The following is a 22,851-nucleotide window of genomic DNA, read 5'->3' on the forward strand; positions in this document are numbered from 1 at the left end:
CTGAGTGAGGATGAGGAAGCTTCTTCACCTTCAAACCCTAAAGTAATTTCTCTAGATGAACATGATGGTCTACTTTCTTCCTTGTAATCAGTACCAATACGAACCAGTGTGGATAATGGGATTGAAGTATGGTAGTAGCAAAGATGGGGGACTAGGACCTTTCACCCAAGCTACAGATTTTAACAATAAGCACCAGTGATTCCCAATGTGGGACGTACTGTCCCCTGGGGGCACAGAAAATATTCAGAAAAGGGGGCAAGCTGTGTGTGTGTGTGGGCGGGGGGGGGGGGGCTTCAGTCACAGATAAGAGGAACCAGCACCTCTTTGTATGACGTAAGGGGATGATGGTTGCATGAAATGCCTCTTTTCAGCGTCCCTTAAAACCACCATGCAGCCTCATTGATTGCTTTGTATGGTGGTGTCTCCTACTCTTTGCCTGCCCATACAAGATCACTCATGTGGCACCATTTTGGGACAGACTTACTGGTTACAGTGAGGAGTTAGAACATGCAGCAGTGGGGAGAAGCAACAGCAAAAAGAGGTGTTTATATGTAGGACCCTGCTTAAGCTTTGTGCACTTTGCTAGGACTTGGCAGGCAAGCTGGAGCTGTGCTCCTGCTCCTGCTTTCTTTTGTTGGACAGGCCAAGAGAAAAAGTAGCAGAAGAAACAATGTGTGTGTGCATGGGGACATGACCTGAAGCTGAGGGGGGGGGGGGCACATCTCTAGGGAATGAGTATCCAGGATCAATTCTGCAAAAGAGTCCATGGCCTATCTCGAATTGAGAGTCCTTTCTTGCTGGGGAGAAAAGTGAAAAAGTCAGTTGCAAAGAAGGATTGAAGAGTTCTTCTTCACTGGGGAGAAGCTTCTCCCTTTGCACTCAGTCACCTGGGAGCAGGAACTGAGCAGCCAGTTGAGTACTGACCTAGAAGCTCCTGGCTTTTGCCACTAGAACTGGCAAGGGTGGGAGGCCTCTCAGTCATTGCTCAGCCAGCTGCTCGGTTGCTAATTCCCAAGGTGCAAAAGGAGCAACGCCCAAGATTAGTTGTTTTGAATTTGCAGTACAACATAGACCTAATATCAAGAAATAGGCATTGAGGGGCATTAGGGTTGTTGCTTTAGAACTGCTAGACAAGTTAACTGTTACGTGGATTTGTAATTGGTTGACTGGCCGAACCCAAAGAGTGCTCAACAATGGCGCCTTTACATCTTGGAGAGAAGTGACCAGTGGGGTCCCACAAGGCCCTGTCCTAGGACCAGTGCTATTCAACATCTTTATCAATGACTTAGAGGACAGATTTGGGGACATACTTATCAAATTTGCAGATGACACCAAATTAGGAGGAATAGCTAATACTCCAGAGGACAGGATCAAAATTTAAAATGACCTGAATAGACTAGAAAGCTGGGCCACAGCTAACAAAATGAAATTCAACACGGAGAAATGTAAGATACTGCACTTAGGGCAGAAAAATAAAATGCACAGATATAGGATGGGGGACACCTGGCTGAATGTGACAACATGTGAAAGGGATCTAGGAGTCCAAGTAGATCATAAGTTGAACATGAGTCAACAGTGTGATGCAGCAGCTAAAAAGGCCAATGCAATTTTAGGCTGCATCAATAAAAGTATAGTGTCTAGATCAATGGAAGTAGCAGTGCCACTGTACTCTGCTTTGGTCAGGCCCCACCTGGAATATGGGCCTGTTACAGACTGCCAAAATAAAGCTGCTTTGGGTCTCTTTGGAGGTATGCTATTTAAATGATGCATGGGTCCTAAGAGTCCGGAGTTTGCGCCAAAGCCACACTCCATTCCTAAGCACTGGAGTGCAGCTTTGGTGCAGCTTCTGGATTCTTAGGACCCATGCATCATTTAAACAACATACCTCCAAAGAGACCAGAAGCAGCTTTATTTTGGCAGTCTGTAACAGGTCATTGTGTCCAGTTCTGGGCACCACAATTCAAAAAGGACATTGAGAAACTGGAGCGTGTCCAAAGGAGGGCAACTAAAATGGTGAAGGGTCTGGAAACCATGTCCTATGAGGAACAACTTAGGGAGCTGGGGATGTTTCGTCTGGAAAAAAGAAGGTTAAGAGGTGATATGATAGCCCTATTTAAATATTTGAAGGGATGTCATTCAGGAGGGAGCAAGCTTGTTTTCTGCTGCTCCAGAGAACAGGACCCGGAACAATGGATGCAAGCTACAGGAAAAGAGATTCCACCTCAACATTAGGAGGAACTTCCTGACAGTAAGGGTTGTTCAACAGTGGAACACACTCCCTCAGTGTGTAGTGGAGTCTCCTTCTTTGGAGGTCTTTAAGCAGAGGCTGGATGGCCATCTGTTGGGGTGCGTGTGTCTTGATTGAGATTTCCTGCATGGCAGGGGGCTGGACTGGATGGCCCTTGTGGTCTCTTCCAACTTTACGATTCTATATTCTAAGAAGAAAGGAGGCAGTAGCCAAAAAAGGTTTGGGGACCAGTGATATACACCGTCACAAGTTTACAGTTTTACATCATGACCTCTTGCACATCCAGTGCATATGGATTGAACAGAATAAATTTGGAAAGGACTCTTACCAGTACAAAACAATAGGTAATGCTCACCCAGTAAAAAGACAAGAAAACTTCATTTAATAGTTGTGATAAGCCTGGTTTTTGCCATGCTCAAATGCAGCATGAGTATCGGCAGCCTTCCTACTCAAAGTCAAACAACTACATCTGAATCAGTGTAAGACACTTGAGGTGAGAATAGGTAATTTATAAAATTCACAGGCATTTCCAGAGAGAGTGAGTGTGGGCATTCTCTATGAACAGGAAGGATCAACTCAATCAATTAGCCTGGAATTGAATGCTCCCCTATAATGCTCCCCTATAATGATTGTTTCACAGTACCTGCTGAAGCTTATGTGAGCTTTCTCTCTCATAGATCACCTGCATCTATTTCTGGGGTGGTACTGTTTTTGTTATATATATAAAACATCAGTCAGTAACTGAGGATAAGAGAGGCATCATCAGGAAAAACACAAAAGGCCCATTCACACTACAGAAATATAGTGCTATGATTCCACTTTAATTGCAGTAGCTGTCTCCTCTGAAATTCTAGGATTGACAGCTGAGGTAAGGGCCTTCAGAAGCCTCAGCCAGGCAGCTCCTCGTCAACATTTGTTGTTTTCTGCTTAACATAAACAAGACTAAGGCTGCATCCTCATCAGACAGGCAGGATTCTACTTGTTCAGTGTTCTAATCAGTGGAAAGCTGGGGTGACATTGTCCCTTCCTAAAGAGAATTGATAAGTACTTATGAGCCCTCATTTTATTCACTGCACTAGTATGCTTCCAACTGGGATAATCTCCATTAAACCATCTGTGCTCCCATCTTCGCTCAGCTTGCATCTGCTGGGCTCACTGTAACACTGGGGCATCTGTGAACCTGTATATATGGATACCAGTCCCTGTCCTGTTTAGCTAAAAAGCCTCAACCCAAACCCTGTCAGAACAGATGTACCACAATGCCTCAAAGAGCACAAAGTCAAGCTGGAGATAACATCTTGCTTTCTTCCAAACTGCTGTTCTCTCCTGTTACCTTGAGAGCCTCAACCATTTTCTGTTTGTACCCAATTCTGTCTGTGCCCTAATCAGACCGTTGAAGAACAGAAGGGGGGGAAAAGCTGCTGTAGTGGAGAGCCGAGTGACATTTGCAATAATTATATTGTATACAGAATCAGACCATCTGGTTGGGTATTTTTGGTCCAATTTGAACATCAACAAAAACAGAAATTCTAGCACTCCAGCACAGCTGTAATAAATGGTAGTATAACTTTAGAACTAGAAATAAAATTTAAGACAATGTCATAGGGCAGTTCAAACAGAACCAAAACATGGTTTGACATTACACAAGAAAGCGATATTCCAACTAACTTTCTCTAGATCCAATTCAGTTTGATACTCTAGTTGTATAAGGCAACCTATTGCCTTCACATTACATTAAAACTAACAAACAATAGTTTGCCTTTGCCCTCAAAACCACATTAGCAAAACAACTTCTAACCATGAGTCAGACCATAATGTGTGCTAAGGAAGAAACAACAAATTCAATGGGGGGAGGGGGTGCAAGCAAGCTAAAGCCTTGTTCATGTGGTACCACTGGTCATCTTTTTGTTGATGTTGTTAACCTCCCTCAAATCAATCTCAACCCATGGCAACCCCATGGATGAGACATCTCCAAGAGTGCATCCGCACTGGAGAAATAACTGGAGAAATTTGACACTGCTTTAACTGCCATGGCTCTGTAGCTATGGAATTCTGGGAAGTGTAGTCTGTTGTGGCAACACAGCAGAACAATAAACCGGTTTCATACCACTTTTAACTGCCATGGCTTCATGCGATGGAATTCTGGGAAGTGTAATTTGTTAACAGACTACAATTCCCAGAATTCCATTGCATGGAGCCATGGCAGTTAAAGCAGTGTCAAATCGGGTTATTTCTACAGTATGGCTGCAACCCAAGATTCCCTGTCTTCCACTGCCTTCCTTAGTTCCTGTAAATCTACATTCATCACCTCTTTAATGGAGTCCATTCATCTAGCATGTGGACTTCCTCTCTTTCTACTTCCCTCTACCATTCCTAGCATTATTGCTTTTTTCATTGAATCATGCCTTCTCATGATGTGGCCAAAATATAACTGCCTCAGTTTTGTCATCTTGGCTTCCAGGGAGATTTCTGGCTTGATCTGCTCTAGGACCCATTTGTTTGTCTTTTTGGTTGTCCATGGGATTTTCAGCACTCTTCTCTGGCACCATCTCTCAAATTAATTGATTTTCTTCCTATCCACTTGTAGCCAGGTCAAGGAGGAGAAGGTGAGGGTTGGTCAGGCGAGTCAGAGTGGAGAGGGGCGAAAGGACCCAGAGGAAGGGGTCGGGGAGGAGGTAACGCCCCAAGGGGAAGATGTAAGAGCGGAGGGACAGGTGGACTGGGGGAGGAGCGTGGAACACGGAAGATGGGGTCGTGCAAAGGCAGTCATGTGAGGGAGAGTCAGCATAGTCAGGGGTCCTGGAAGGGTAGGACGCCCCATAACTATACAAGGCCACCACGGTTTATTAAGGGTGGGACCCACTCCTCTACGTTTCAGAGGCTGGTAGACCACCTCTTATGTGATCCTACCTTCTGTGCAGCCACCTGGATAGATGATATCATTGTGTTTAGTTACACCTGGGAGGATCTTTTAAAACATCTCAGGGCAGTGTTGGAGGCCCTGAGGGCGGCCGGATTGACAGCAAATCCCAAAATAACCTGTCATACGGTTAAGTATTTGGGGCATAAGGTGGGGAATGGAGAAATTAGGCCCTTAGCTGACAAGATTCTAGAAATACAGGACAGTCATGCCTAAAACAAAAAAGCAGGTCAGGCAGTTTTTTGGTCTGGCATGCTATTATAGGTGTTTCATACCGCATTTTGCTCAGTTGGCTGCTCTCTTATTTTGACAAAAAAATGTAAACCACGACAAGTGATGTTGGGTGTGGGGGAACAGCTGGCCTTTGACACAATTAAGGCCCATCTGAATAGTTATCCCATCTTGCGGTCCCCTGATTTCCATAGGCCGTTTGTACTGTAAACCGACGCTTCCAAGGTAGGGTTGGGGGTTGTATTGACCCAAGTGTAGGAAGATGGAGAGCACTCAGTGTTATACTTGAGCAAGAAGCTAAAACCTGCTGAGCAGAAATATGCAGCCATTGAGAAGGAAGCCCTAGCCATTAAGTGGGTTGTTACCTCGTTGCAGTACTACCTCTGGGGTGCTCCTTTTATATTGGTGACTGATCATGCTCCTCTATGAAGGATTCCAATCCTCGACTAACACGGTGGTACATGAAGCTGCAACCATATATGTTTACAGTACAACATTGCCAAGGATTATTACATGCTAATGCAGATTTTTTTTCTCTCGATAGGCAGCCTGGATGTCTTCCCGCCCTACAACCCTCTTGGTGGGGGGTGTAGCCAGGTCGGGGAGAAGGAGGTGAGGGTTGGTCAGGCATGTCAGAGTGGAGGGGCGAAAGGACCCAGAGGAAGGGGTCGGGGAGGAGGTAATGCCCGAAAGGGAAGATATAAGAGTGGAGGGACAGGTGAACCGGGGGAGGAGCATGGAATGCGGAAGACGGGGTTGTACAGAGGCAGTCGTGAGAGGGAGAGTTGGCGTGGTCAGGGGTCCTGGAAGGGTAGGACACCCCATAACTATACAAGGTCACCACGGTTTATTAAGGGTGGGTCCCACTCCGCACTGATTCTGCCAGACGCTAGACAAAAAGGGGACTTCCGTTATCCCCACGAAGGGGAGTGGAGGCGGCAGACCAAGGAGACGTCGGAAGCGGTGTGGTGGGACCCCAAAGAGGAACAGTGGGAGCAGAGACTGGGACCGGAGTTAAAAGAGAAGGTGGACTGGGAGCGCTCAGAAAAGGGACCTGGAGAAAGACTGCCTGCAGACAAACCTGAGGAGTCCGAGGAAGGACCTGGACTGTAAAACTAGGGCTCGTGGTGACGTAACCCGAGTACCAGTTGTTACCTCTTGTTGGTGAAATTATCAGTTTATGTTCCAGTAAAGTTTGAAGCATTACTCAGTGTCTGGCGTGGTGTGTTTGGGGAATCGAAACTTAATACACGTGTGCTTGCAGTATGTCGCAGGGAGTAAATGCCCCACCCACACCACTTTAACCATCCAGCTCTCACATCCGTACATGGTAATAGTGAATACAATGTCTTGTATTATTCTAACTTTTGTGCTGACTTGTGTACCTTTACATTTTAGAATATTTTCTAGTTCTTTCATAGCCCCCCTCCCCATTCTTAATTTTCTTCTGATTTCCTGGGTGCAGTCCCCATTTCTATCAATGTTTGATCCCAGGTATGAGAATTCTTTTACTATTTCTATTTCTTCATTGTCTAGTTTGAATTTGTGTAGATTCTCCATGCTCATTATTTTTGTTTTCTTTATGTTCGACAGTAGACCTGCCTTTGCACTTTCTTTCTTGATTTTTCTCAGTAGTTGTTCCAGGTCTTTTAGGTTTTCTGTTAAGTATTATGTTGTCGTCTGCATATCTTAAATGACTTCCTCCTATTTTAACTCCTTTGGTGTCCAAGCCTGCTTTTCTTACAATATGTTCTGCATATAAGTTGAACAGGTAGGTTGATAAGATGTAGCCTTGTCTGACCCCTTTGCTAATTGGGAACCATTCTGTTTCTCCGTGTTCTGTTCTGACAGTAGTCTCTTGTCCTGAGTACATATTCGTCATCAGGACTGTCAGATGTGTTGGCACTCCCATGTCTTTTAGGGCATTCCATAGCCTTTCATGATCTATGCAGTCAAAGATTTTGCTCTAGTCCATAAAGCACATGCTGATTTTATTTTAGAATTCCTTCCATTCACCATTGTATGTTTGCAATATAGTCCCTAGTGCCTCTTCCTTTCCTGAACCCTGCTTGAACATCTGGGATTTCTCTCTGTATATGTGGCTGGAGTCTATGTTGCATAATTTGAGCATAATTTTGCTCACATGTGAGATTAGTGTTATGGTCCTACTTCTGCTGCATTCTTTTGTGTCTCTTTTTTTTGTGGATGGGGATATATATTGATCATTTCCAATCTGTTGGCCATTGCTTTGTTTTCCATATCTATCTTGGTTAGTACTAGAGTTGACTCTGTCAATGTGCACTGCAACAGTTCAATCGGAATATAATCTGTTATGGTGATTTGTTTTTTGCTATTTTTCTTATTGCCACTTCCACCTCTCTTTTTTAGAATGTGGGGTTCATCTTCATATGGCTCTTTGTTTCATGTATCCTTCCTTTTGTCATCTCTTTTATATAACTCTTCTGTGTATTGCACCCAACATCTTTTTATTCCTTCCTGATCTTAAATTATGTTATCTACAATTTCTCTTGCTATGTGATAGCTGAAGATTAGATCACTTTGCCTTTCAAGGATCAAACTTAAGTGATCAGAAAACATGGCAAGACTTTAGCTGTAAAAATTTTGACTTGCCAAGTAAAATGGCCACTCATACCAGTCAACCTCCCAGCTGAGTTTCAATGAACATACCATAATATGCCATAACCAAACAACCCAGTTTCGCAATCCCTCTCTCTGTCTTGCAAAATAATGGAAGCAGAAAAGAGTCTGAAATGATTTACTCTGGGTAGGGGAAAGTGATCAGTTCAAGCATCTCAACAACACTTTCCATTACCTGTTTATTTTGCAAGGCTGTATTTTCAAAGGTAATTTACAAGAGAGATAACACTGAAATTTGTGCAGGACGAAGGTTAATGTAGGCCGTGCAGATCGTGCGCAGACAGCACAGCTACACTTAGGTGTGCTGAAGTCTGTGGTGCAATATTAAAAATGCTGCACAGGCAGGCAACTCATCAGAGAGCAACTTAATCTGTCTAAATATTCTCATTACGTACATGGCATTCAGCTTCCATTCTTGAAGCACAGGAACAGAAACCATTTCCAGAAGACTTCTGGCACATAAACTATGAAATGGGGTTTTATGTCAGACACTTTCTCCTCCCTTTCCCAGCTCAAAGATGCACTGTTTGAAAGTTATGATTGCAATGGAAGAGGAAGGGACAGGAGTAAAGAAAAACAGGGACCTTGGGAGGGACAGTGAGGCTCTTGCAAGATAAAAAGTGTCCAATTCATTCAGTATTTGTGGTTACTTCCAGCTTTAAAGCAACTACTGCCAGAGAAACAAACATCTTATGAATTTTCATTTTCCTGACTATACAAGCCCAACTGATGAGAAATGTATATGCTTTCAGAAATCATTGATCCAAATGGATAGATTGCAACTGTCTGGGGTCGTGGAAAAACTGAAGGAGAATAGACAGGTCAGTGAAAGGTATACAAGTCTTACAGTCCTAAAGATTTCTTTTTTGTTTAAGATGGGAGACAAGTCCCTTTCTGTCTCAGTGGGGCATCTCAAACTTTTTTTTATTCTCCATAGTAAAATTTCTGTATTTGTGCATCAACATATTCTGTAGGAAAACTCAACATATCAGACTACATATATCTTTCTCAGAATGGTTCTGTGTAAAGCAAACTTATCCACACATAAAAGTGATTGGTGATCTACTTCAAACTTTAAGCCCCTTAGTGTACCCTCTTCCTGTCTGTTTAAGGTACCCAATATGCCTTGATTATGAGGCTTCCAGCACCCCTTTAAAAAAAAGTGGCACTCCATAACCTCCAACCAACTGCCACCACATCTTCCCAAGAAATCTTGGGAAATCGCACCCTATGAGAAATGTTGTCAGCAACAAATGAAAAATCTCAGTCTATACATGTATCCAAAAGGACTTTTGTGATTACAGTCACCATCATTGTGAGTTTAAGTGCCATTTTCTATTGAAAAAAAAGTGCTGCTGCTACTACAAGCCAATAACAAAATACTCAGCTAATAGGTTTTTTTTGTTTTTTTTTAAATGGCTTAAACCCAATATCACTAGCACAGTGTGATTTACTTTCCTTGCACCTCCTTCCTGCTGCCCTCTAATACTGCACAAAAACTTGCTGCGAGGGTTTCATACCCCTCCACAATAGGTTTTGAGAACTTGGAGGGGGGGGAAGAGATTATGCTGCAGAGAGTTGCTCTCTCCTGTCTGCCTCTGGAAGGTGATCTGTCAGCAAATGCATTGGATCTCACCTCTCATGTCAACTTGTTCCTCCTACCTCATTCAATTCAGAGCACCTCTTCTCCTTTCTGTCTTCTTTACCTCGCTCCCTAACAAACCCTCACCTTCCCAGCCCAATGCAGCATGTATCTTCCCTGATTCTAGGTTCTGGATGAAATTTTATTAATTTTTAAAAACACTTATATTCTGTCCTTTAGCCAAAAGGCTTCCAAGAGTTCCTTAGAAAATCAAATAGCAAGACAGTTCCCGCCCTGCTTAAAATCTAAATATTAGGCATGACACAGAAAAAGTAAGTAACGAAGAGGGAAGAGAGAGGGGGAAACTAACCGGAAGAAGATCCTGGAATAATACTCTGTAAAAGCCATATTTCCGTTCATTTAGTGAAGTCAGTATTCAGGGTAAAGGGTATTCAACATTCAGAGACATAGGCGGGGTACAGACCGCCGCTTTGCAGCGGTCTGGCGCCGCCGCCAGAAGGTCCGCGGGGGAGCCGGAGCCTTCAAACGGCCCGACTCCCGCGCGGACCGAAAAAAGAAGCTCCAAAATGGAGCTTCTTTCTGCGTCGCGTTTGCGACGTAGCGAGGCGCCAGGGGCGCGCTCGCTACGTCAGCAGCGGCGCGACGCGTCTGGACGCTGTGCGTCCGATACGTAAAGATGGCGCCGGCCATGTAGAAAGGCCGGCGCCATCTTGTACGGACGGAGTCCGTACGAGGCCCAGGGGCGTCTAAAAGAGACGCCCCTTTTTTAAAATGGGACGTCCTCCGGACGTCCCAAAGGGCCGTCTAGAAAGCCCCATAGGTTTATTTGATTCTAATATTCACTTCTCCATGCTGTGGGAAAGGAAAGGGGCAGTGAAAGTGGAAGCCCAAATCCTGCCACACCATGTATCGTTCTACCATTCTGCCCATTATTTATTTGATATTAATAGTTTATTTTAAAACTAATTTAATTGTAACTTGTTTAATTCTTTTTAAGGGGGGAATATTGTAATAGTAAGTATTGTATGTTGGATATTTTTAGCTATGTAAGCCACTTTCATTGTTTTATCACAAAAAGCGGGCTATAAATAAACATTTTATTTATTTATTGTGTCCTCAGTTTGAACATCCTTCAAATTAGCTGGACAGTGGTGAGCAAATATGGTAACTCTAAGCTATGCAGCAAAGAATTAGAAAATAATGAAGGGTAAGCTGTTGTTACGGATCTGTGCAATTTATCTTTTTTAAAGACTCCTTCACATTCATTTAGCAATATGGCAGAAGGAGCCCTGATGGCACAGTGGATAAATGCCTATACTGTAGTCACTCACTCACAAACTACAAGGCTGTGAGTTCAATACCAGTCAAGGACTCAGGGTTGACTCAGCCTAGCATCTTTCCAAGGTCACTAAAATGGATACCCAGCTAATAGTGGGCAACTGGCTTACACATAGCAAACCACTTAGGGAGTGCTTAAGTTCTCTGATAACCAGTATAGAAATGTACTTGCTATTGCTACTTAGAATATAAGCTTTACTTGTGACTGCGTAATAATGGTGAAACTAGACAAGAAAAACTGAAGACAGAAAGATTATGAAACAAAACAAAACAAAGCCAAAGCAAACAGTACTACAGAATCTGCATTATACAGAGCAGTAAACTTTCTCATTCCTCAGATCCCCCTCCCCAGCTTTAGCTAATGACAATTATCTTCATGAGTTATAGGTGCAATATCTAGGAGGTACAGGCAGTAATTAATGCCTGCCTGCCTTTTTTAACATGCTTCTTCTGGTGGGTCAAAGAGTTATGGAAATTCCATTAGAAAATCTTCAATCATGTGGAAATTCTGAAGAAATAGACCTAGATGCTGTTTTAATAAAGCAATAATATTTCTTTTAAATAATTAACCAGGCTGTGACATTTGCTAATACAGTATTCCTGAGACTTAGCTCCTGCTTCACCATTTTTATTACTGTTAGAAAAGGAGCGGCAGTGATGCTCAGGAAAATGATCTAACACATGCACATGCGCTTACACACGCACACACACACACTCAAATGAAAATTGAACACAATGCCTCAAGGGTAAACTGTTGTCATTTCCTCCCTATCATATACCTGTGCTTACCTCAGCCTTCAATTGTGATATTTATTTTTTAATCCACAAAGTTAAGCATTATTTGTTTTACCCTCTGTTTCTTACTCAAAATTATTTTTATGTGGGTCTGGATGCTACTAGGTAGCAAATGCAATCAAGCAGGAAATTTCAGACACAAACATTTTAGGACATCCATTTCCTCTTCCATAACAGAGAAAACTGTAAGAATTCTAAAAAATTGCTCACACATATACAGTAGTCAAGAGAGAAATTCTCACACAGCTACATCTGTAGAAAGTCTTTCATCCATATGTGTTAGAATCAATAAGACCAATAGAGACAAACAACTAAAGCATATTGCAGAAATAATCCAGTTTGAGACCGCTTTAACTGCCCTGGCTCAAGGCTACAAAGAGCTCTGGTGCCACAATAAACTACAATACCCAAGATTCCCTAGCACTGAGCCAGGGCAGTTAAAGTGGTTTAAAACTAGATTACTTCTGCAGTGTGTTTTGGACCAAAGTTAACCTAACAGAGGGGGCAATTGCTGGGAAGCTGAAAACAGAAAAGGGGTTGTTGTTGTTGTTGTTGTTGTATGCCTTCAAGTCATTTCCGACTAATAGTGACTCTAAGGCAAAACTATCACAGTTATGTGGCAAGATTTGTTCAGAGAGCCTCCCTCTGAGGCTGAGGGAATGTGACCTGCCCAGTGGGTTTCCATGGCTGACCAGGAATTCGAACTCTGGTCTCCAGAGTCGTAGTCCACCATTCTAACCACTATACAACACTGGCTCACATATCATAGGACTATCTTGGCAAGATTTGTTACACCTACTTAAATGCTAATGTAGTCACATACAAGGCATCTGATCACTCTTTTGCATGCACATGTTTTTGCAATATAAGAAGAATCATTTCTCAAGGTACATTCATAAGGTATAATAAAGCATTTGTAAGACCTTTATCACTTCCCTTGCAATGTAACTGTTTTAGATTGGCAGTGAAGAACATGGAAATAGTAAAACAGGATCGAAATGTGCAACAATAGTCAGTGGTTAGCTAGTAAAAACTGATCACAACAAGATGCTCATAAGTGCAGTTTGAACTCAATACAAGGAGTGTGTATCCTGAGACATCAAATTATCTTTGACCTCAATCAATCATTCACTTTTAGCTGGATGGACTACCAAGTTAAATGTTTTCTATTCGTTGCTTTAACAATCTTCCAATAACAAAAAAAGGAGGAGGCTATCAGCAAATCAGATAAATTCACATGTTAAATTTGTAATTACCACTTCAGAATTATTAATTTGAAACTGTTTTTTAAAGGGACATTAGCATTCATTCAATTGTCTTGGTTGTGAACACTCACCAGATAAATTCTGTAAGCATCAATCCTTCTGATTCGCCCCCAGCATTTGTCTGTATCGTTATACTTTATACTATCTTCAACACTGCATGAATGATTGCCAATCCTGCTACTGAAAGAGGGGAGCAAGAGCAGACCAGACTACAATTAATACACCTGTTTTATCATAAGACTTTCACACTTATAAACCCCACCTTTAATTAAGAAAGATTCAGTGAAAAGTGCAAAATTCATTTTTCTACAAGCTCTATCATATTTTCAAGAAACAACAAAATATCAGTGATTTTAAAAAAACAGCAGATGACAGAACTGATGACAACTAAAACTGTACTTTTCTTGGACCACTTAAAGCACACACTAGACAGCAAAATTGTTTTTGTTGTTGTTTTTGTGTGGATTCAAGTGATTTCTGACTTGTGGTGACCACCAGGTGAATCTATTACGATGTTTTCGTGGCAGAATTTGTTTAGTGGGGGTTTGCCCTTGCTTTAGTCTGAGGCTGAGTTTCCATGGTCAAGTTTCCATGGTGTGTTTCCATGGCCAAGCAGAGACTAAAGTAGACTGTGGAAAAGGTAACAGTGTCTCTTCTAAAGTGGCATCTACCATCAACGCTTTTTGTACTTCCCAGCTAATCAGGGATATATTTTAATCAAGTAATCTAACTCATTAACAGGGTAAATATTGCTATGCTATAAGGATAAAGATGAAATCAGTCTTTAGACTGATTTAGCACAGTACTAAGCAAAGCTAAATTGCCTCAGAACTCTGTAACTTTGGGAAATACATTTGAAAAGTACAGTAGAAACTGTTTAAATACAGTTCAAAAACCAGACTTCAGTCAAATCCAGGAATGTGAAATAGTTATGTCACTGTCTAACATTTCAACAAAATATTTTAGAAAATGTTGTCACCAAAGGCATACTTACCAGGACACTTGCATGAGTGAAACTGGAACAGCAGCTGCATATATTGCCAGATCACCATAGAGGTAGATGATTATACAGAAATAAAACAAATTGACTCCCACTGTAAAGAAAGGAAACATTAAAATTAGGGTTTGGCTAGACCGATCTTTTACTGAAATATCAGGTTTTACACCAGCATCTATTTAGGAGTCTTTTGCACTTAAAAAAAAAAAGAATGATGCTTTATTAAAACCAGTAGAGATGGATGTTTATCATAAAGGCCATAAAACCTGCATGGAAGAATTTTATCCACATATGATAAAATTTTGATAACATATGAAGAATACTAAAGTGTTACATGCTATTCTATACAGCTCAACTGTTGTGATCAATGGGAGGTGTCTCAAATAAACAGCTGTAAAAGAAAAACTATGGACACCAGACTCAATTTGCACTGTAAACATGGATGTAAGCTGTCTTCACATAATAATCAGGACAGATGCTATATAATGTTATGTGACTATACTGAAATTTTGCTTTACTAATGGGTAAAATTCACTTTGCTATGTTGTAAAAACATATTCAGAAAACCCTCACAAATATAATGTCAACTCCTTCATCCTGTCTCCTTGTTTAGCGACCTTTTTCACAAATTAAAATGTAACAACAGCAGAATATTTTGGGAGCAATTCAGTCATATGGCTGTGTTTTCAATGTAATGGTAAAAGTAATACATTGACAACTGCTACAGATACAAAGCAACAACCAAAATGGCAAAACAAGCTACAAAATGACTCAGTTTCTGTTCTGCAGACTGCCATGATCTGTATCTGTATTAAGCATATAGATTCTATACTGAGTCCATTTCAAAACTGAAAGGAATTCCAGTACCACAAAGCTTACATATGATTTTTTTAAAAGCGTCCATCATGTCTTTTCTCTAGAAGACATGTGGGAAATGGAGATGGGGGGCAGGGGATGAATCTACCATTTTACTGACAAAATACATTACTGGAAGGGAAACAAACTCTGTTCTCATGAGCAGAAATCAATAAGGATAAAGAGATGCCAAAATGCACCACCTGATACTAAAGAATGAAACTGAATGTTACTATCTAAAAAGATTTCTTTTCAAATGGCAAACAAGAGACAGAAACAAAACATACATTGTTTCCCATATAGAAGGAGAAAAATAGGAACATGGTACAAAAGCAAATAATAAAGGAGCTCCACAGGAATATTAATCTTACAACCAGTTTAGCATTTTGACACTCCACACCCAAAACCACAAACCAGTACCAAAAAGCATGCCTAAGGCCTGTTACAGACTGCCAAAATAAAGCTGCTTCGGGTCTCTTTGGAGGTATGCTATTTAAATGATGCATGGGTCCTAAGAGTCTGGAGGTCGCGCCAAAGCCATACTCCATTCCTAAGCACTGGAGTGCAGCTTTGGTGCAGCTTCCGGATTCTTAGGATGCATGCATCATTTAAATAGCATACCTCCAAAGAGACCCGAAGCAGCTTTATTTTGGCAGTCTGTAACAGGCCTAGGATCCATAAACAAAAGAAAAAAGAAGTCTTCACATGTTTACAGAGGGGTTAAATTTTATTCTTTAAAAAGATTTTTGATTATCTATTTTGTAAAAAGCCCCAACACCTTTATATTATATCACCACAGTCTCTTTGTCCTCCCTCCTCCTTGTTCTGATCATCTTTTCAAATGTCTAAGTATTAAAATTTAGTAACATAGTCCCTTTTTATTGTTTAACATCAGTTATATGGAGAGAGATTTTAGCCAACTCCAGAAATTTCTTCTCATGATAAACTGAATGGCATGTACCGGTACATGTTTTTAATATTTAATAGAATGTATGTTAATGTATATACTGGGAAGCGGTATAGAAATGTACTTGCTATTGCTATTAGGATTTTATATGTCTATAACTAGAAATATGTGTTGACCTTTCTAAATTTTGAAATTTCAAAAGGACTTTTGCTAATGGAACTTAAAAAGAATTCCTGGAGTGCATACATGGCCAGAAGGAGGAGGGGCCTGTTTGCATTAATGTTCCTCCAATATCACCTGAACTGAGAACAGTCACATCTTGACAAGTCAAGCTTGTGACTAGCATCATCATATTTTTTCCTCCTGTTTGATTTTTCACCCCTTTGCCTGATGAAGAAGCCAGTGGAGCTTCAAAAGCTTGCAACAAGTATTTTGTACATTTTGGTAGGCCCAATAAAGGTATCACTGTTTTGTGGATTTTGGATGTTATTGTACAGAAAAATCAAATTCAGGTTCATCTCAAGCAAAATATACAGCATGAACATTATATTCAGTGTGCACATACGAATACGGTTGTGTTCAGCAACTTTCTAAGATAATGTTCTGTTATTTCTATGGCCTTAACAATAAAAAGAAGGGATAATAACTAGGAGAAAGAGGCACTGATCTCATGGAATACTTTCAGGCAAAGGAAGTTGGACTAGTTCAGTGTCAAATGCTACAAATGCCTCTACTTGGTAAACTCTACTATAGTTTCAAATACTTAAAGCTTTCATCTATTTTGAACTTGAAACTCTAAGGTCTGCCTTATGGTCCTTTCCCAATGCCCGTCATCCTTCCTCCTTTTGTGTCTGAAGACAATATACAGACTATGTGACTTGGTTGTTGTTACAACTACCACCATCCTTCTGTTGCCTTTAAATATATCTGCCTGATAAACAAACCTGCCGCTTCCAAAGCTTGCATAAATATTTGTGTCTCTTTGGCTGATCTAATAAAGATCAGATGCTGTCTTGCAAGAGGAGATTCTCTTTATCGAGGTTTTGCAATCCATTAATAAAATGCCCTCCAAGGAAACATACTGTAGCAAATGTTTGAAAAGGTCATTATTGTTCAAGAGCACTGTTTCCACAAATGACATTAATCAATGTCCAAACTATGTTCTCTATATGGATAAAATAAAGGATGGAGTACAGTAGAGGGTTATGGAAAAATCACTATCATTCATTGTTAACACCAGATCATTAGAGTATAGGGCCCAAGCACTTAGCTCACCTAAATTCAGCTTGAAATATATGGTGTGCAAATGCCTGCTTCCAACCAGACATTTATACTCAACTTGGCAATAAACCAGTTCCTTATTTACAGAAAATAAAGTAGAAAATAAAGAGGTTGGATGTGTTGCTAGTCACATAATTCTCTTTCATTTCTACAAACTGGCCATGCCTTAATCACAGCAGATCAAGGTATTTATTAAAGCCAGAAAGCACAAGAACAGAATTCTATTTAAAGACCTATAACTTGAAACTATTTAAAGACCTCTAACTTGAAACAGCCACTCTTTCAGTCCCTCTTTACAATCTCTCCAGACTCCTTTTTGCTACTTGTTCAAGAATAAAGTATGTTTGAGGTTAAAATTTAGAACAAACAAAGGATTTCGGGTGAGATCCTTACCCCCACCCATGTCCACCTTCTCCACCTATAGAGGGACATTAGCCTCAGCTCTGTTTTATAAACTGCCACCGACCTTCATCGATCAATACTTTCATTACTGGACACAAAACAGAAAGATCAATGACTTCCTACAAGGATGGTACATGATGCATGTGCCTGGAATCCATTACCACAATAAATGACTCCTGCATCCCTGATAGAGAGCACCCAGCTGTATTTCCAGCCAGGTTCCCTTCACAGGAGATATGCAAAGCCTCTCCCTGTCCCCTGCAGCCTGCCTGCCTAAAGGGGTAAGGCTGAAAATCCATCCTTTATAAAAATCAGTCGAATTAGAGGTGAAAGATTTATCCACAGCTTAACTCCTAAAATTGAAGATCCAGAACATGTCACATTGTTAAGATAGTCAAGGGAATAAGAACGAATGCAAAGAAAACAAGGATTTTGCTTTTAATAGGCCAATAACTCTAAAGAGAATGTGTAACAGAGCCACAGCCCATCTACATCCAGCAGAGCCATAACCCATGAAACCCTGAAAGTCTGGCTCTTTGACAGTACTAAGTAAATCTTTCCATTCTAATAACAAACCACCCAGATTTTTAAAGGAGAATATTTAAATACTGAGGTGTCACACTTGTGTTTAAAGCTCAAATAAAACCACACAATACGCAGGTGAGAAAGGCCAGAATCTTAAATAAATGCTGTTGGTCCAATTTTACTTTACTGAAATGAGCATTTAGAAATTTTGAAATGGCTCAAACACACAAGAGCTGATATTTTGTACAATGAAGAATGAGGTAAGTCCACCAAGGGAAAATACCTAGCGAAGTCCCTAGTAAAGTAGGTAATGGTCTATATATCCACACCAAACAGGGTGGAAAGGACACTGTATAAACATCTAGTCCTGCAATACAGGTGACTGGGCAAAGTATGAACAGGTGGGGGCATGCAGGATACAAGGCAATGACAAAAAGAGTCAATTTCCCATTTATTTGTGGTATGGAAAGAAGAGTCTTTAACAAGTGGGGGTATTTCTGGTCCTACCATTGGGGGGTGAGGGTGGAGATCACCAACTGGAGGATCAACATGACCCTCTTTTATGACCTGAAGGCTGTTAAGTTCCCTTGGAGATATATGGAGAAAAAGACTTATTTTAGGACCATCTACCACCATCTATCTCAAGGAACACATTTTGTGTGTTCTCCAACATTTCAATCTGTATACCTCAGTTTCAGAAACCATTCTAGGATCTTAACAGACAAGTCAGTAGAAGGCATTCCTATGCAAAGATTCTTTTCAGCCCATCCATGAACAGTATGCACAGTAAAGTAGCCTGATATAGGCAACCAATAGAACAGTTTTCTATGCACTTAAAAGGGTGAGGCAATTTTTTTAACCCACCAAAAGCATTCCAAATTCTCCAGTTTACATTGTCTGTACAATCCAAATTTGTTTATGGTTATGAACAGTGGTTCCAACCATTTCTATGCCCCACATCCCTAGAAAATGTTTGATTAATGCTCACAGCCCCTACAAAAGTAATATCATATTTGAAGATGAAGAAGTCTACTTTCTAATTTTTGAACCACAAACTGAATCCCATAAAATATTATTGGTGAGCAAACTGAACTTTAAAAAATAATCTTTTAACTCAGTGCATAAAATACAAATCTAAATTCAGCAATTAGATTCTAATTTAGTCATAAAAAAATTGAGTGATGACTCATGACTGTCACTCAAAGACACAAGCCACGCTTTGTTGCACCCTGTGAAACTCCATCTCACATCCCCTGGGGCTGCAGGCACCCGAGGTTGGGAACCTCTGAGTTAGATAATAAGGAAGGTAACATCACAGATATGAAGGAGAGAAAATAACAAAAGTAAATGGTGTATGTTCAAGGACACTTGTTTCAGAGCCATTTCACAGATTCTGTTATAACTCAGTAATTCAGCAGACACCACCTACATTTTTAAAAACTTCTTGAGACAAATTTTCTCAAAAAATTCTAATACTCTCACATTTCTTCAAAGATTCTGACACTTTTATCACTAAATGTCATACTTGATTATGTGTATCTGAAGCTAGTATGACATCTGGAGTACCAGGGTGTAATTTTACAAATCCATGCAGTTGCAGAAAACAGTTAGGGCCATCCTTGACTTTGAAGGGGCATTTCTATCACCCCAACTCCGATAATGATTCATTCTTCTCTCCTTCCTCTCCAGAAGGAAACATTTGATAATATGAACTGCTTGTAGAAAGGGAAGAAAACAAAAACAGAACTGCTTGTATATGGATTACTAAATACTTACGGTAAATATTGGGTTTTGTTTTATTTTTTAAAACAGCTTTTGGTCTGAATTCACATGTGTGATTTGAGTACCCTCTGCTGGGTGAATTTATTCATCACAGCCATTAAAAAAACAGATGCCTCTCGGGAAGCAATGAACTCCTGCTGAAATAAATCTATCAGCCTAATAGGTGCCAAAATACTTCTCCTGGTCCCTTTTCATATTGGAACAGACTAACATGGCTATCTCTTTGAAAAACTGGATGTTATCACACCATATTTTTAAAACAAATCCTTTTTAATTTCAACTGAAACTTATTAACGGAATATTTATTTAGGATGCATCTGTTCCATAACTTAAAAGTCACTTGCTTTATTTAATCTGGGCAGTATTGCTTCTAAAAATCATGACAGATCCTAAACCCAGCATCACCTTCATTCTGTTACACTGAGATGCACCCAATAGGGAATTCCTCTACACACTCGATATAGCAGCTGGCCAACCACTGGATCTTATCCAGAACAGCTTTACATTTAACAGGACACACCTATCACAGATAGAAAAATTCTTATTACTAATGGTGAAAAATAGTAATAAAATCCTGCTATGCCCCAAAATTACAGATACTGCTCTTAGCTAAAATACATTATTTCTGTACTTCTCCACAGAGATGTTTTCTTCCAGATGCCCTTTATCTAAACACACACACACAGTCTTTTGTTCTCACTGGTTTGTGCCCTTCATAATAAAAAGAAGCAGAAGAGAAGAACATGACAGGATACATCTAAACAATTTGTTTATATTCAGGATCCAGTGTAAATTACGTTAAGGACAAGCAAAATACCGAGCACCTTGAACCGTAATGTATACATCACCAGTTAAAGTATCAAAACTAATATCAAACAGTGTAAATAAGGCCATGCAAGCTAACATCATCACTTTTTAAAACAATAAGTCATTTACCTCCAGCAGAGTCATCCAGCAAATTGGCTGCCCACAGTCAGGCTACCAGCAGTCCCCAATGTTTTAAATGTGTCAGTCATTATTTTAAAATAAAGCAAGCCTTATCAAAAGACCATTACTTACATTTGCATTCCACCTTGACATTATAAGCTACATATTCACAGGGGCAGGGAGAGGTTCAGCTTTATTTAATTCAACTTTTCATTCTGAAACATTTCAATAATATTTTGTGTTCCAAACTAACTGATTACTAGTACAGTAGGATGGTTACAAATGATGTATACACTTAAACTGTCATTCCTCCAAAGAAGGAATAAAGTTAAGGAAAAGCAACACAACATAGTCAATTGGAAACTAAAATATCTGACAGAAGCCATGAAAGTGGTTAAGAGGCAATTACCTTTGTTGAAGAACAGAGAAGCCATCTGTCCCATCTCCACTCTTTCAGAGATTTCAAAAATGTTAGGTGCTCCTCGTCTTTCTGTAGGTTGAAAAAAAAGGAAGCTCTTAACTTTTCTCTCAAAGTGAGGGATATCCATTCTATCAAGCCATAACCCATTCTCACTTTGCCTCAGCCAGGCTTGTCAACTGTCATTTATCTATGTTGCTCATGACAGAAATTCACAGCAGGGGATCAGATATTACTCATATAGATATGTGCAACGAAGGAGGACAAATAAGAGTTTGTATGTTATTAAGTTTCATTTATTTGTTAACAATACTGTCCTTGTCGCAGATTATGATACAGGTATTTCAGTGGCTTGGTGTCTTGATATTTTCTTGAGTTATAAAAACAATAATATTGTGATCCTCTAAGAACTAGTAAAGATGCCTGCAGGATGCATGTGTGTTATCTGTTACACCAGATGCAGGAAAAATATGAAGTATCAGAAACTTACGAATGGACAGGATAGGGTGTGTCTCTGACCGTTCATGGCTGTCAGGGAGGAGAACATCACTATCAGAAACTCCAGAAGAAGAATCTTCTTCCTCATGATCTTCCTAGAAGGGCAAGAAATGTGTAAATTGTCTAAAATCTAGGATTATTGAAGAATTCTGGCAAGAAATAGGATGTGAAGCACTAAAAAGAAATCATTACTTGCTAGGAAAAAAAAAGACCAGGGTCTGTGCCTCATTTCTAGTGTTGGTTCTAACAGAATCCTTTACTAAATTATGAGTAAAGATCCCCTACCTTCTTTGGGTCTACTCTAGTTGGGACTAACAACTGGATTTTCACCCAAGTCCTTCCTACTGCAGGCTAATATTCTTATATAGCTTCATATTGCTGGGCCCCCATGTAAATGCCAAAAAAAGGTAAATTTGTGATAAGGCAAATTTTCTGAAATGGCATAGAATTTACTGCCATTTCTTAAGGGCTAACATATGTAAAATGAAAAACAGGACAGGACAGTGAGACCTTCCAGCAACAGAACAATAAAATTAGAAAACAAATTAAGGCATGTCATACAAACCTTGTGCTTTTCCATCTTCTTCCAGCGAAGCTGAGCATTTGCTGCAGCCATGGCCTCAATTACAAATGTTGTAGTCATATAGCTGGTAAGAAAATTTTAAGATACCAGTTACATAAGAACAATAAGCATGAGTTGCAATATCTCATCCCCACCCACAGTCTTCAAATCATTCTATTTTGAAGAGCAGAGTATAAACTGTGTTGAGGATTAACTGCCAGATGAGATGCAGTTCATTTTCATGTGCCTTTTCTGTTTAACGATAACTGCAGGGATGGCATTCTAATTCTTAAACCCAAAGGGCCATGGAGGCCCAGTTCTATGGGGTGTAGCTGCTCATGCTTCACTTTCCTCTTCCAGACTAGCTCCAATGTGTGTGTGTGCACGTGCACACGCATGCACGCACATCTGTGTGCACTCAAGTCACCTGTTGATTTATGGTGACCCCATGACTTCATTAGTGCAAGTGAAATGGGCTATGGAAAAAAGTCTGAAGAAACAGAATACAGGAAAAATTGGCAAGTGAAGCGAAGTCTCAGTTTTCCTCACCAACATGCCTCCAGTGATGTAAATCTTACAGACACTCCCCTGTTCTATTAATTTATGGGACAAGGCATGATCCATACATTTGTCTGCTTG

General features: G+C 40.3%; 1 protein-coding gene across 3 annotated transcripts in view; it reads right to left on the minus strand.

The window, feature by feature from the left end:
• TMEM104 (transmembrane protein 104) overlaps positions 1-22,851 on the minus strand; it is a 93,421-nt gene that overhangs the window by 53,758 nt on the left and 16,812 nt on the right. For all 3 annotated transcript variants that reach the window (XM_042449964.1, XM_042449965.1, XM_042449966.1), the window contains 5 exons: positions 22,216-22,297; positions 21,643-21,745; positions 21,144-21,224; positions 14,053-14,152; positions 13,130-13,238 (listed from right to left, as the gene is read on the minus strand). In XM_042449964.1, coding sequence (XP_042305898.1) covers positions 13,130-13,238; positions 14,053-14,152; positions 21,144-21,224; positions 21,643-21,745; positions 22,216-22,297 — 475 coding nt within the window. The remainder of the gene's footprint in view (positions 1-13,129; positions 13,239-14,052; positions 14,153-21,143; positions 21,225-21,642; positions 21,746-22,215; positions 22,298-22,851) is intronic.

This window comes from Sceloporus undulatus, chromosome 2 (genome assembly GCF_019175285.1).
Source record: "Sceloporus undulatus isolate JIND9_A2432 ecotype Alabama chromosome 2, SceUnd_v1.1, whole genome shotgun sequence".
Taxonomy (NCBI): domain Eukaryota; kingdom Metazoa; phylum Chordata; class Lepidosauria; order Squamata; family Phrynosomatidae; genus Sceloporus; species Sceloporus undulatus.